The 16,585-nt window shown below is 46.0% G+C and overlaps 1 protein-coding gene across 2 annotated transcripts in view; it reads left to right on the top strand.

The window, feature by feature from the left end:
• P2RX5 (purinergic receptor P2X 5) overlaps nt 1-16,585 on the top strand; it is a 354,731-nt gene that overhangs the window by 132,049 nt on the left and 206,097 nt on the right. For both annotated transcript variants that reach the window (XM_069615208.1, XM_069615207.1), the window contains exons 2-3: nt 12,174-12,324; nt 16,079-16,150. In XM_069615208.1, coding sequence (XP_069471309.1) covers nt 12,174-12,324; nt 16,079-16,150 — 223 coding nt within the window. The remainder of the gene's footprint in view (nt 1-12,173; nt 12,325-16,078; nt 16,151-16,585) is intronic.

Genomic DNA, 16,585 nt, shown 5'->3' with positions numbered 1-16,585 from the left:
ACCAAGGCACTTCCCCTTTCCCATTTTTGCCCCCATAGGGCATAATGGGAATAGGGAAGGCGCTAATTACGGTACGGCAAATTGCGGGGCCGTAATTCGCTCCAAGGTCCCTTTGCGGCACCCTACTTTAACGGCTGGTAAAACCAGCCGTTAAGGTCGGGTCGCGCAAAGGGAACTCGTAGTAAGGCGGTAAGGGTTTACCGGTACCGGTGCCCTTACCAGTACCGGTAAACCCTTACCGCCTAACGTGTAATGAGGCCCATTGGAATGTTGGAAGTCCCATTGCGGACAGTGCAGTGGCAGAGGACAATTAGGTCTGGTATAAGTCTTGTGATGATTCCAGGGAGATTTTCATCTCTCCCCAAGGGGGAGCAACCCTATTTGGGGAAAGGTAGGTGAGCCGGCTACAGTTAGCACCTCCAAGGGCACAGAGTAAGCGGTATCCCTCTGGAGGTGACTCCCCGTTGGAGGATAGAGACTCCAACAGGTGGATAAGTCACCATCGCTCCCCCCAGGCACTAAGAACTTTATAGGGTATGTAGGGGTTGGATTTTGTGATGACCTCCGGCACCAGTGGTCTTCAAATTGTGGGGCTGGCCCCCCTGGGAGGCCTGAAGGTTGTTCAGGGGGGGCGCAAAGATTTTCCAAATGGTAGTACAGTGGCTGATTTTAATAGAAAGTATAAGCAGAAATTACATCTATGGGGGCCAGCAGCAATATTTCTACTCAAGAGGGGGCTCGGTAACAGCATTTTTACTCAAGGGGGGCTTGTCAAATATTTTTTTGAATACCGCTGATCTTTTACTTTACTGGTGGCTGACTTGGCTTCTGACCCTAGGTTTGCCCAAACTCCTGTTAATTATAAGGTGAGACGAGTGAACCAGTTTACTGGAGGAGCGTCCCTGGACCAGCCAATCACAGAGAAGTCCCAGCAGGCCCCTCTGATTTTAACAGCATCAAAAAGGCCAAAGGAGGGGTGTTTGGGGAGGGAGCAGGAACGCCAGTGCCGGAGGTACCAGAAGAGTACAGCGAGGTGCAGCTGCAGCTGACAGCCGACCGGGGCACCCCCGAGAAGCTGCGAGAATGGGGGGAAGACCCACAGAAAGCAGGGCCCAGTGGAGAAGCTGCATAAGCAACTTTGTCCCAACCAAGCTAAGCGAATGAAAGAGAGTCTCGTTAGGATGGTCCGGAGCCCAGCTAAGAAGCTGCATAAGCGACTCTGCTCTAACCAAGCCAAGAAATCGAGGGAGAGTCTCAGCAGGACAGCACAGAGCCCAGCTGACAAGCCACATAAGCGACTGTGCCTGAACCAAGCTGACAGAATGAGAGAGAGAGTTTCAGGAGGCTGGCAGGCAGTCCATTGGAGAAACCTGCATAATTGATTCTTTCCCAACCGAGCTGTGAGAACAAGAACGAGTCTCAGTGGGACGGCACTGAGGCCAGCAGTTACGCCACATAAGCGACTCTGCCCCAACCAAGCCAAGAGAATGAGATTGAATCTCGGTAGGACGGCGCGGAGCCCAGCAGAGAAGCCTCATAGGTGACTCTGCATCAACCGAACTGAGAGAACGAGTGAGAGTCTCGGTAGGGTAACACAGGCTAGCTGAGAAGTTGCATAAGCAATTCTGCACCGGCCGAGCTGCGAGAGCAAGAAAGAGGAGGATCAGAGGGCTGACATGGAGCCCAGTTTAAAAGGCACATCAGCAACTCAGCACCAACCCGAGAGACGGGAACCCTGGTAGAGCAACGCAGACCCCGACAGAAAGGACATGTAAGCAACTCCCACCGATCGGATAACTGGCAGGACTCAATGTCCCTCCTAAGAAATGTTGCTTGAGACATTCAGGTATGCAGTGGTTCCAGTGAAGAGGGAGTGGGCAAAGGCGAGACGAAGACAGAAAAGAGCCCTGTAGCACACAGAGAATGAGCGAGCCCCAGTTTGGGGAGGGAGAGTAAAAAGAAACTGAGAGTGGGGGAATGTGTGAGAACACCCAAGAATGGAGAGGTAGAGCAAAACAACACCCCAGAGCGGGGGAAGCATGAGTACACTCCAGAGTTGACAGTAAGATGAAAGAGCCCCAGAGTGGGGAGAGCCTGAGAACACAAAGTGGGTAGTAAAAAGAAGAACACAGTGCGGAGTAACAAGAAGAGCTCCAGACTGGGGGGAAGAAGAGAACACACCAGAGTGGGGCGAGAGAAGAAAAAGAGCCCCAGAGTGGGTGGAACGTGAGAACCCCCCAGAGTGAGGAGTGAGAAGAAGATGAGTGTGAGGGATTCCACCATCCGCACAGGGAGTGTGCGCTCGCCTGGATGTTTTTGATTTTTTAGGAAATGTAATGATGGGAAATGAACCTCCAAAAATGTGTGGGGCTAATTCACACACATTTTCTAATGCTCGCCGCACAACAAACACATAGTCCAGTGTACTCTGGGTGATGCAGCCTACAAGCAGAGTCCTCCCTGTCACATTTATTTGACAGGTGACAGCGAAGAGTGCACGAAAACATCCAGAGGAGAAGAGCAACACCTTCCTCCTCCCATGGCCAGCCTAATTAAATATCAAGGGCTCCATGGATCCGTCCTGTTCTATTGTCTAAGTTCTGTGTGGTGGCGGAACATAGTGATGAGAGTTAATGGAAGCATGCCTGCAAAAAGGCCTGGTCACAGAACTTATCAATGCACAGGAAAACTAACACCTCTTTGATATGCAATGTGTCACCTTGAAGCTAGCTCCCACCCCTCTGTACGAAGGGCAGGGATTTTCATGTGTGGGACAACTGACATTCACTAGGCAAACTCCCTTTCAGAGGGACGAAGTATGTGATTTGAGTGAGACAGAAGTCTGTTCTCACCACAAACTTTAAGGGAGACCTGCGCTTTAATCAAGAACCACAGAGGGCTCAGTTAACCAGAGAGACACATTGATCTACAACAGACATGAAGATGGGTGTGATTTAGGAGTACATGTTGTCACCTCTTACCTTTCCTGTTGCAAAGCACTCTGGTCCTGACCTCACGCATAACAGAAGATTGTTGATGGGGACCCCGGATTGGTTCCTCGAGGTAGGCTTAGCCTGCACCAATCACTGGGGCCCATTTGGCTTTAAAGGAGGGCTGAACTGCTCACTTAGCAGATCATCCGATGACTTTGAAAGGAGTAAGAAGAAGGACTCATTTGGACCCTGGCTGAAGGTACAGTCTACCTTATAGCTTCTGCAGTGAAAGAAGGCCAGGATTTCCAAGAGGGAAGCAAGATCTCTCCCCTAAACATCTCCCAGGGAACAGAGGGAGATACCAGACTCAGAGGACCCGTCCAGCAGCTTCAGAACCGGTACCCAGCCAGCACACAGCGTGCCCTGCTAGGTTCTGCCAGCAAGCTTCCTAGGTGGGAAGTGCCAGAGAGTCTCTGAACAAAGGACAAGGCTGTTGCCTGCAAGCACTCTCCTCAGCTTTGGGCTGTCCACCTTAAAGGATGACACAAGCCCTGCAAAGAAGCTAGAGGAGTACCACAACAAGCATCCACCAGCATCCATTTTTAAGGACATTTTCGAGGCAGTGGAGCCCTCGAACCGCGACCAGCTGCACCACTGACTGTTGTCACACTGCAGTCACTAATGCCGTCCGAGATGCCTCGACCAGCGTTCCAGATCCACCAACCAGCACAGAGACAATGATCCTTGAACCCGAGCCGCCATGTAGACCAGCCTGCAGTCGTCTGTCCAGCCTTGCTTGCCGAAATGCCTGCCGCCTGATACCCACAGTTGTCTCCCATCTTGAACTCTGTTACAGGAGCTGGAAAGCATCCTGGAACCAACTAGATGCTGTTGAGAATCAAGAACATCTCAAGCACCAGGGACATTGTGGTTCTGTCCCCTCGGTCCTTCTCCGAAGGCCCCTCGTGACATTTAAGACCCCTTGCTCCCTTGGTGCTGAAACCAAATAACCTTGAACAGTTAAGACTGATTGCTTTAACGACTACCCTCTTGCCAGTATCCAGAGTGCATCCCTTTCCCTTGTGAAACTGTCTGTCCTCTGTGTTCCTTTACCTTTACAGGGTGGGGTGTATTTTGTAATGTCCTACCACTGTTTGTTGTAATAATAATAAAGTAGATATTTTTATACAACCTTGACTGGACAGTCCCTTTTATCATTGGGTAATAATTGTATTTTCGCTGTGTTGCAACTAACCAACGGTCCACGACCTTGCGTCGATAAGCCTGATGTTCCGTCCAAGTTACCAAAATTTGACAAGGAGGTTTATAATTTACTTGTGTTTCCAATCTGTTCGGATCCCTTCTGGTGAACTAGAGGTGTGGGGTGGATTGATGGTTGAGAACCCAATATTCATCCCTGGTCCACTGGTTCCCTGGAAGTTGATTTGTCAAAATGAGCTCCAGAGTAAGGAGAGCATGAGAACACCCCAGAGTGGGGAGTGAGAGTAAAGAGAGCTGAAGAGGGAGGAAGAAGAAAGACTGAAAGAATCCCAGAGGGGAGAAAGGCAGAAAGAATCCCAAAGTGTGAAAAGAATGAGAGAGGCCTGGGCTGGAACACGTTGATAGCATTCCAACACACCAAGAACTAAATATTGGACTTGAACTGTGGGCAAAGGCCTCTGTTAAAAAGGGCCACCGTTGGGATTAGAAGCCAGTAGTCATCCTAGCCAGGTAATAGTTCTACAACGTCTTTCTTTGTTTCTTTTATTGTTTTTTGTTAGATAGGGAAAATGGTTACGTTAGAGTAGGATTCTGGACGGAGGACTTTGTTAATTTTCAGACATCCTGACGAGCACCCTTTTTGAATCTCTTTTATAGAATAGGAATCAAACTTGTAGATTTATAGAAAGATTAGGTGAACTGGACAAATAAAATTCCTAAAACAAAGCCTTGGTGCCTGAGTCCCTATTCTGACCTACCACATCTTCTTTCCCAACATTCCTGTATTTCTCCTTTGTCTTCCCTTGTTTTAACCAAAACATTCTACCCTCATTGAGTAGAATGTCCCATAACAATCATGCTGGAAATTCGATACGTTGGAATAGTAGGAACCTGTGTAAAATTGGGGGAACCTTGATATTGACGAGATGGAATATGTTAGGACTCAGAGTGGCAATGATATTGAAGATTGGTTTAAGAACTTAGCCACAGTGACCTGTAAATGCCATAATAGGCAGCTTGTGGTAAGCACTAAACCTAATAATGAATATGACCAAGTAACTAGGGATGCCAAGCGCACCATGCATAGGGAAATTAGAAGGGTGACTGGTTTAACATACCCCAAGGAAGTGAAGAAAGAAATGATCAAAACAAATTAAGAACGCATATAGAGGATGGCAGAAACGATGAAAGTTTTCCATAAAAAAAAGGCAATGGCAAGATTTGACAGGTGTTTTGAGTTAGAAATAAGTAAAGAGATCTGGAGACAACTCAATAAAGCTAAGGCTGTTAATAAGGAGAAGACTCTCAACCCTATCCAGGAAAGGGAATGGCTAGAGTGCATAAAAAAGACAAATGGAATAAGGGCTCCCCCTCTGCCTCCTGTATTTTGGTTGCAGGGATGGTATTTGAATATTAATGTGGATGAAATAGAGAAGAAGATCCTTAAATTGAATAACTCTAGGGCATCCAGCCTGAATGGCCTTGCCAATGCTGTTCTTAAATTGAACCCTAGAAAATGGGCAAAATTGCTGAAGATTCTCTACCAGAGAGTGTGCACCACTCAGAGTATACTGAGATCACGGCAACAAGCGCTACTGGTGCCAGTATATAAAAAGGGCGAGTGGTGGTTGCCCGCGAACTATGGGCTTCTTTCACTTTTAGATGCCACTGGAAAAATGTTTGCATCATTTGTTTTGGATGCACTACAAAACTGGGCAGACAAAGCTAACATTTTGAGTTTTGCCCAGACTGTGTTTAGGCCGGGATGTTGTACTTCGCATAACATCAGAATGATGGACACACTGTATAGGAAGGCCACGGCCCCCGTGGGGAATTCCCTGTACTCCATTTTGTGGATTTCAGGGCGGCCTTTGATGGGATTTGCCGAGTGAAGTTCTGGGCCAAGATGGAGCTCTGGGGATGCCCAGGATGGCTGTTGAGCATTCTGAAAGGATTGCATTTCGAGACATTGCATGAGTAAGGTTGGATGATCGTGGGGGACTAACGTCTCTTGTGGGAGTTAAGCAGAGATGTACCTTGGCGCCCCTGCTGTACAGCATTTATACGGCGGACCTGCCACTGATATTCAACAAGACCATCAGTTGTTGTCCTAAAGTGGCGGTCCGCTTTGTAATAAAAGCCATCTTAGAGAAACTGGTTGAGTACACAGTAGTGAATGACCTGTTTATAAACATGGATAAAACTAAGGTTATGGTAGTGGGAGCTAAATTCATTAAATGTCCTGTTTTGATAACCAGCGTTGGTATTTTATAGAGGGTTGCAAAATACCCTTATTTGGGCTTGGAAATGAGCCCATCCAGAGTTTACTGCCACATAAAGGAAACTAAAAGGCTTAAGGCAAAACAACTTGTACATTTAATTAGTAACTTGCGACATAGACAGCGGGTTACTCCTTAGAAGGAATAGTAACATTATATATACAATGCCTAAGTACGATGGTGCTCTAAGGTGTTGATGCTCTGGCCATGGAGGACCTGCAATGGCTGGACAGAATCGAAGGATTCTTTTGGAGAAGGATCCTCGGCCCGCCTCGATCTATGCCTATTGTATATATTAGGCTTGAGCTTGGCCTGACTTCGTTAAAAGGTCAAGTTTGAATGATGCAGGGTTTGCTGTACTTGAAAAAGAACACTAATCCGAGATTTGAACTTCTCTCATTACTGGTTTCGACTATGGGCCCCACGCTGAAAGCAAAACGTAGCGATTATGATAACTGTATGGTAAAATGTTTTGAAAAAATCGTTTGGATGCCCGATTTTAGACGCGGTACTAGTTTCGATATTCTGAAGCGGATATTTAAAAAAAAATAACGCAATGGGAGTGGACGGAGAATGATGAACATCTACATGGCCTCCGGTCCCATATGGAAGTGGGAAAAGTTACACACGCCTACCTTAAGGCGCAAAGCTATATTGTATGTTGGCCTAGTCCAGCTCTCAGAATGTTTCTATTGAAATTAAGGACCAATCAGTTACAGTTATTAATAAAAAATGGGGCAAGAAATAATATTCCACGTAATGAATGAACATGGCGTGTATGTAAAAGTAAACTCCTGCTGGAGACTGCCAAGCACATGTTTACTGAGTGCTTGGGGTTAGGACCTGTTATTACTGGGGTGCTAGGCTGTTTTGTGCATTTTTATGATTCAATAAAATCAGACTCATTTTGGACATATTGCCTTAATACTGAAAATGAAAGGGTCCATTTAGCCCTTTACAGATTATGGGGAATGATTTGGAAATTATTACCCAGGGAACATTGCTAGCACTTCTGATCACTGGCTAGGGTATTTGTGATAGTCTATCTATATCAGGTTAGGATGAACACTTCAGTTGACATTAGTGTTTTTCTTTTCTTATTCCTTTGTCTTCTTCTTAATATGCAAGGTTTGTACTTGCAGTTTTACTATTTATAATAGTAAATCAATTTATTTAAATATTTGGAGTTGAATTATTAATTTTTAATGAAATCTTGTCACATTATGTTTACGGGAAGTGACTTGTGGCTACTGATGGTTTCATCCCTTTCTTGAAGGGACTGAGCTTGGTTGAGATATAAATGGAGATTTAAAACCCTGTCGTAGGTGATAGTAGAATAATTAATTGTGCTGTTGATTTTCATTAGTAGAATTGTAGTATGATGTGGTTTTAAAATGGTTTGTGATTTTAATAGCTGTATTAATTGTTGTTATATTTGAAAGTGGAAAATTGGAGTTTAAATACTGTATACAAATAATAAGCAAAAATGTACGCCTACTTGACCCATTACAAAGTGGCAACGTCCCGTCGACCTTATGGAAGTCCCTCAGAAACTTGGCTAGCGGGTCGTTAGCTCATGGCGCTCGGAAACACAGCATTGCTGCCTAATTGATCGATGTTAATATTAACCAGTTGAATGCCATCATGTTCTCGTTTGTACCTTAGGAGCAGAAGTTACTATGGTTTTAGATCACTTATGTGCCTCCTTTCTCAGTATGAATGAATTCAAATATGGGATTTGTATTTACATGCTTAGCAAATATGGACCGGCACGTGTGAGGACAATGGGCCTTATTAGCAGGTCAATAGCAGGGAGAATTTGCACCAAAAACAGATTTGCCAGCAATTTATTGCCAGTTTCCTGCACCGCCGAATTCTGATCTGGGAGGTGAAGTGGCGAATTTACCTCCAGCATAAAGATGGATATAACTCCTCAACTTTAACTCCAAAACTCATCGGACTTACTGTAGCAGAATTACTGTTTGCAGTAAATCCGACGAATTCCTCATAGAGTGCTATACGCTCCCAAAAAGGGGTTTAACAGCGCCTTACCACCACTCGTAAACCCTCAGTAAATCTGCAGAACCGAGTCTTGGTAACGCTAAACAGGGTTGGCAGTAATCCCAACTGAATCACTGCCAATTGTGTAATGAGGACCAATGTCCTCAGTTACTTCATTGGCAAGTGAGACATCCACTCACTATGATTGAGACAGGCTGAAAACACTCAGCATAATCTCCCTGTTAGCATCTGCCTTTGGGCCAAAGATGGCTTCTTCTAGGGGTTCACAGAAGTCACTCTGTCAGGTGGGGCACCTTCATCAGGCCTTTAACCTTTGTGTTGCACGAGCCATTCTTTGTTTGCATACTATAAAGGAGCCTAATACATAATTCTGTTCTGTCCAAGTTGTTCGAAAGAAATTCCTGACAGTCCGCTTTCGACGAACTGCGGCTGGTCGGGGAACGGCGCACGCGTTTAGTGCGCTCTGCGCCATCAGAAAGAGGCGGTGGATAGCGAGGTAAGGAGGGGTTTTGGAGAGGGTTAGGGGGTGTGTGTGCATGTATGTTGTCAGGATGGGGGTGGGTCACTGAAATAGGAGTTTAGGGATGAAGGGATTGTTCCGCACGATAGACGTTTAGGAATTTGGGGAGGAGGGGTTCGGGAGGGAACGGGGTTTCAGGGAGTCCCCCACATTAGGGAACTTCAGGGAAGGGGGCACCACAAAGGTAAACATGATTCCCTGCAGAGCTGACGTCGGACCCGGGCCACGAACAAATCGGGCTAAGGGAAATCAACATAGAACCCATAATTCTGCATATTGTAGGTAGTAACACAGTATATGGTTACTCACAAGCTACGTCATGTTAATATGCTTTTGTACTGCGCCGAATCACCACCATGGTAGTTTCAGAGCGCCTAGCCTTGTCCATAGAATGGCGTATTCATCTCCTGGTTGGGGACCACAAACGGTACTCTGCTGGAGGAAAGACTTGGGGCTGGAGGAAGATAAGGGGATAGGAAAGCAGGAGTAGAAGTTACAAAGAAACGGAGACGGATGCAGCAGCGAGATAATGTTTTGTGTCCGTCTTGAAGCATGCGGGCGGACACATTGAAAACAAATCAACTTTTTAGTCGCATGCAGGGATTTTGCTAGGTCTCGAAAAGATCCGGGGCTATGCTAATGTCAGGACTGTCGGGACTCAGGGCCAGCTAGCCTTTCGGTTGTAGCCCCTGAGATTCTATCCGGGGCTACAACCAAAAGACACAGGGCTATAGCCCCACAAGCCCCCCGTAGCGACACCTCTGGTTGCAGGATGCAGTATTGGGCCGATTTAAGCATGCCTCCCCAATTGTAACTGTGCATTTCTGAAGAGAAGAGGGACGTGTGTGGTATTGAAAGCAGCGCTTGCCACCACTCTGGAGCTTCTTTTGTTCTACCAATGAAAGGTATATCTACCTATAACATAGAGACATATGTATATATTTAAAAACATAAGTGCCTTACTTGCGCAATGCTCAGCCTGTTAAAAAGACTTTGAGGGTCATTTTTCAAGTCCCCAAGATTGGAAGGCAAAGTGTTAAGAAAGGCATGTACGTGTTGTGTTCCCTTTGTCTTAAGACCTTGTTTTTCGATCCGGTGGATTTTCATGTTGTTTTGAGGCAATGTCCATCATGTATCCCCGCTCTGCCTCAAAAGAGTACATGGTTTAGCGTCCACATACATGTTCATGCTATCGTTAAACCAATGGATTCCTATGGAATCCGCCTGCTTTTTACACATGGTGAAAGCAGGCAGATTCCATAGTATCCATCGCACGTGCCTCCCACAATCATTAATCGTGGGAGGCAGTTACTCTTTTTCGCCAACACGTTGTGAAAACAAAAGTGGGAAGACGTTTTTGTTTTGCACTTTGTGCTTAAAATGACTACAATCGAGGGGACCCCTTGAACGGAAATGCAAAGGTAATTGGTCCTCTCCGTGCAATTTACTCTCTAAATAAAAATGCCCCCTTGTATTCCTCAATTTTTACAAGTATTAGAAAACGATCGACTTTTTTTTTCAGAATAACTTAACATTTCAACAAGTCAAGAACTCTCAGGGGGTAGTGAATGTAACATTTGTTAAACTCAAAAGGCATGATTCACAAAGCTTTTCTCTGTCAAATGTTAAACGTACACCTTGAAAATGCGTTATTTATCAATACGTAAAATCCTTGGGTTTCACAAATGTATGATATGTGGAAACGTTGCATGCAAACTCATAATACGTTTGTGCGTGTGTGTGTGTGTCATTTACGCACCAACCTGCGTACATCACGCACGCATAAATACCAAGTACGTCTACATAAGGGGCTTTTCAAGCCCGAGTAAGTGAGGGGTCAAGGTACATGCTTTGCAAAGGAGGTCAACAGTCACTAAACCCTAAATTGGTGGACGCTTACCAACATTTTGCAATGCATTTCCAATGTGTAGCCACCCATTTCCCATACATCTGAACAGTATATGCCAGGAGTCTCCAAAGTTTGCCTCTTTAGATATTTTGGAATACACCTTACATCAGCCCAACCAGCATTGTCAATGGTGAGGGATCATGGGAGTGGTAGTCCAAACATCTGGAGAGCTGTGGTGTCGGGCCCTTTTTCTGTTAATTTCTTCAAGCTGTGAGTGGGGGGAAGTGTAAAAAAAAAGTCCTATAGTCATAGAGTGTGTGCAGGAAAGGGAGGTCTGCACTGTAAAAATATCTCAATCCTTTGTGAAAAAGCAAGATATTTCAGGAAAAAATGTTGCTAGGCCTCACATTTCTTAAGCATACATAAATACCATACACTTACATGTGGAGCATGTCTAGTTCACAAATGTTTAAGAATCCCTGAGCCATAAAGTACAAGCAGTGGTAGGAGTAAATGGCCTGCTTCGCAATTTACATTTGTAAAGCTTGTTTTTGTGAATCGTCACCACAGCAACCTTGTGAAAGTGCAAAGTTTGCCAGTTGTAACTTACTAATTAATTGGAAAATGAGAATGTACTTGTGTGTTTACACACTGACCTGCCTCTCGCAACCTGTTCTGTTTTGTTTACATGCTAACCTGCCTCTCACACTTTATTCTGTTTTCTTTACATGCTGACCCTGCTCTTTTTGGTTCACATGCTGACCCACCTCTCATACATGTTCTGTTTTGTTTACATGCTGCCCTGCCTTTCACAACCCTGTTCTGTTTTGATTAAATAGTAGCCCGGCTCTCACACCCTGGTCTGTTTTATTTACATGATGGCCCGCCTCTCGCATCCTGTTCTGTTTTGTTTACATGCTAATCCACCTCCTGCCCCCTGTTCTGGTTTGTTTACATGCTGATCACCTCTTGCACCATGTTCTGTTTTATTTACGTGATGACCCACCTCTCGCACCCTGTCCTGTTTTGTTGACATGCTGACCCGCCTCTGCCATCCTGTTCTTGTTTGTTTACATGCTGACCCGCATCTGCCACCCTGTTTTTATTTGTTTGCATGCTGACCCGCCTCTGGCGCCCTGTTCTGGTTTGTTTACATGCTGACCCGGCTTTCACACCGTGTTCTGTTTTGTTTCCATGCTGACCTGCCCCTGCCACCCTGTTCTTATTTGTTTACATGCTGACCCACCTCTTGCACCGTTCTGTTTTGTTTGCATGCTGACCCGCCTCTGGCGCCCTGTTCTTGTTTGTTTACATGCTGACCCGGCGCTCACATGCTCTGTTCTTTGCAGATGGGTGTTCGTCATCAAGAAGGGTTACCAGGACACCGACACCTCCCTACAGAGCTCCGTCATCACCAAGCTGAAGGGCGTTGCCTTTACCAACACCTCTGAGCTGGGAGAGAGACTTTGGGATGTGGTGGACTACGTCATCCCTCCCCAGGTATGTTTCCAGCACAGGCATCATCAATATTCATCAAAGCCAGGAGATAGAAGGACCAACCCTAAGTGGCCTCTTAGTGGACCACACTTCTCATTGAGGGAAAGGAATCCAAAAAGACAGTACACTCTAAGGTTGTTGTCATTCTGCAAATGTATTTATCATTGTATATGTTTATAAGTTGGGTGTAGATATATATGGTCCAAATGTCTCCAAAACCTGTGAAAGATCAGTCTCCCACTTCCCCCTTTACTTTGCTTTGGAGGGGCAACCAAGCCACTGTGCTCGTGGTTGGTAGGTTATAAAACACCAATAAATGAATAAATCTATATGTTGTAAGATTTACTCGATAAAGTGATTTTGCCACAGAGTTTTCTTTTGTAAAGATCAATTTTTAGAGAAAAGAGTAAACTTGTTCTCATCCATAGATGGCATCGCAGAGCAGTGTTGCATGTACTGCTCTGCCCTCCTACGTCTCACTTCTCTATCATATGAAGATGATGTTGTCATTTAGACCACCCATTCACAATTTGATTGCGTTTGCAGTTTGGAATTAAGATGCAAACAATACATTTAGCATTCAGAGTTGAGTAGTTTACTGACAGGCTGGAGAGCCCACCATGTACCCTTCTCTGCCTCCACCTTATCAATCTTTCAGAAGCACTGGCCTGTTTTGGAACTGCCTAATTCAACTGTAGAGCATACTGTCAGTGTATGGTCTATGTATGGTCTATGTTGAGGCCAGTGCTGGAAATGGGAACATTTTACTGGGGGAACCCTATCATTCTTGGAGGGGCCGGCCGTGGGGAAGGGGGCGGTCCCAGGTCAGGTCAAGCAATACAGTATATCTTCATAGAACCCAATCCTGGTGATTTGCATAAAAGCATAGAGCATTATGGGAACATAGGTATGTCCAGAATCTTTTATTTGAAACATGTCTTATTGTGATTCAGTAAAAAAAAACTTTTGAGCGAATAATGGAAGTTGGGCTTTGCAGTATTAATTTGTCACCCTAAGAAAAAAATGTCTCTACATTGCAGAACTTATATACCAGTCTAGACAGCTACATAAAGTATGTGAAGCTTTGGCTGTTTCTGTATTCAGTTGCCTATATTAAGTCTACTGAAAGTGTCTGCTTGATGAAAAGGGGGTTGTGTATGCGTTTGATAACTGGGTTTCAAGACAGATCTTGTTTGGGTGTATCCTGTCCTGAAACGTGTTTCGTTAAGCAAACTACTTAGTGCTGCTGGAAGTCAAGCAAACCACTTTCAGAAGACTCGGCAGTGCCACTGGTCATTGAAGCATGGGCGTGAGTGTCCTGCTGGTTCTGAAGACAGGTCAGCTCTATCGTGCTCCACCCCATTTCCTTCTCTGGTTGAGGCGTTAATGCGTGCCTCAGCAAGCTGATCCGACTGCTAATAAACAGAGAGCAGCACACGTTTTTAACAAGGGATAAGAGTGCTGTTTCCAGCTGGACACTCTTCCAAGGTACGTGTCATTTTGTTTTTGGTCAACAGGCTTGAATGAACAGAGCATACCAGTTGAACAAAAACAGGAAAAATGACAAAAAAGAATGGCTGCCATGGAAAAAAGTTAAAGGAGCTCTTGAAAGAGTCTCTTTTCTATTTTCATTGTGGCCACGGTGCAGAGAACCTGTGGTAGTAGACCAGGAAGATGGTAGGCACCAGGTAAGCTTGAAGGAAATGTTCATGTATTTTTTTTTAAATGTAGCATATACAGGGGGGACGAGGAGGAGTCGAGGAGGAGTGTGGGGGTCGAAGTCTTGAGAAGCATAAAAAGAGGGCTTGTATAATCTGATACAGATCGCATTATCAGCAATGGCATCTATGAGGGTGTCAGTCCACCCCCAACCCGTCATCATAGCTATAGAAGATTAACCTAGGAGCATTACATATTATGGTCAGACAGAATAGGCTCAAATGGGCCCAAGACCTGATGTCATTCGATGCACACCATTTGAACGGTCTCAGGGACAGCTTAATAACAAAGAAAGGTAGTATTCCCAAGAGAAAAGTGGCTCCTTCCCCTGAATCCACGAGGTCCCTTCAGGGATAGTTAGTCCCTTCCAACGATGTTCAACATCACTACAGACAGATGCCAGCAAAGTTCACAAAATCTCCTGTGCTCTGCATCTCCCAACAAACACAAAGCCTCTGCAACAAGCTCTCCCAACAAACACAAAGCCTCTGCGGCAAGCTCTCCCAACAAACACGAAACCTCGGCGACAAGCTCTCCCAACAAACACAAAGCCTCTGCAACAAGCTCTCCCAACAAACACAAAGCCACTGCGACAAGCTCTCCCAACAAACACAAAGCCTCTGCAACAAGCTCTCCCAACAAACACAAAGCCTCTGCTGCAAGCTCTCCCAACAAACACAAAGCCTCTGCGGCAAGCTCTCCCAACAAACACAAAGCCTCTGCTGCAAGCTCTCCCAACAAACACAAAGCCTCTGCGAGAAGCTCTCCCAACAAACACAAAGCCTCTGCGACAAGCTCTCCCAACAAACACGAAGCCTCTGCGACAAGCTCTCCCAACAAACACAAAGCCTCTGCGGCAAGCTCTCCCAACAAACACGAAGCCTCTGCGAGAAGCTCTCCCAACAAACACAAAGCCTCTGCGACAAGCTCTCCCAACAAACACAAAGCCTCTGCGACAAGCTCTCCCAACAAACACGAAGCCTCTGCGACAAGCTCTCCCAACAAACACAAAGCCTCTGCGACAAACTCTCCCAACAAACACAAAGCCTCTGCGGCAAGCTCTCCCAACAAACACAAAGCCTCTGCGGCAAGCTCTCCCAACAAACACAAAGCCTCTGCGAGAAGCTCTCCCAACAAACACAAAGCCTCTGCGGCAAGCTCTCTCAACAAACACAAAGCCTCTGCAACAAGCTCTCCCAACAAACACAAAGCCTCTGCAACAAGCTCTCCCAACAAACACAAAGCCTCTGCTACAAGCTCTCCCAACAAACACGAAGCCTCTGCGACAAGCTCTCCCAACAAACACAAAGCCTCTGCGACAAACTCTCCCAACAAACACAAAGCCTCTGCGGCAAGCTCTCCCAACAAACACAAAGCCTCTGCGGCAAGCTCTCCCAACAAACACAAAGCCTCTGCGAGAAGCTCTCCCAACAAACACAAAGCCTCTGCGGCAAGCTCTCCCAACAAACACGAAGCCTCGGCGACAAGTTCTCTCAACAAACACAAAGCCTCTGCAACAAGCTCTCCCAACAAACACAAAGCCTCTGCGACAAGCTCTCCCAACAAACACGAAGCCTCTGCGACAAGCTCTCCCAACAAACACAAAGCCTCTGCGGCAAGCTCTTCCAACAAACACAAAGCCTCTGTGGCAAGCTCTCCCAACAAACACAAAGCCTCTGCGGCAAGCTCTCCCAACAAACACAAAGCCTCTGTGAGAAGCTCTCCCAACAAACACGAAGCCTCTGCGACAAGCTCTCCCGACAAACACAAAGCCTCTGTGGCAAGCTCTCCCAACAAACACAAAGCCTCTGTGGCAAGCTCTCCCAACAAACACGAAGCCTCTGTGCAGGCCATTGCAGAAGAATTGGGAGGAGATGTAAATTTCCCACGCATAGACTATCACACATTAGATTGCGGAGCTCACGCTACTTCCCCCGGAGCTCCAGGGGGCAGCAGAGAGTGCTCACAGCTAGCATATTGAGACTTGGGCAGGATACATGTGCTTTTACTAATTCCCAATATTTTGTCTTTTTTCCAGGGTGAAAATGTCTTTTTTGTAGTGACAAACTTGATCGTTACCCCAAATCAGAGGCAAAGGACGTGCTCCGAGGTAGGTCAACTAGTTGATGAACGTTTTGGGGATAACAAAGCACCCATTCAGATCACGAGATTTGGGAATTTTAGGACCCTGGGAGATGTTTGCAAGAATACAAATATCGCTAGCGGCCAATGGAACGGCTCAATGTTTTGCACATTTGTGCACACATGGGATGTGGGATGAGATCCTCGTGCTGGGACCAATGCGTGCAACGCTACCCAAGGTAATGGTCTGCTCTGCGGCTTTGCATGCTGCCACATCTGTGACTTTTGTTCAACTGGACACGGTAATCTGGTGGGACCATCGCTAGGTTCAAAATGGCTGAACAGCATTGCAGGCACGGGATCAGTTTGTGAAGGTTCTGCGTCATCGGACCCCTCTCACATCCGTGGGCTATGAAATGAGGCACACTGATATTAGACTATTGACTCTCCAGTACCTATCTCC

Source organism: Ambystoma mexicanum, chromosome 9 (assembly GCF_040938575.1).
Source record: "Ambystoma mexicanum isolate Mex_15411 chromosome 9, UKY_AmexF1_1, whole genome shotgun sequence".
NCBI classification, from domain to species: domain Eukaryota; kingdom Metazoa; phylum Chordata; class Amphibia; order Caudata; family Ambystomatidae; genus Ambystoma; species Ambystoma mexicanum.
The sequence above is the reverse complement of the archived record's forward strand: the minus strand, read 5'-3'. Positions and strand labels throughout refer to the sequence as shown.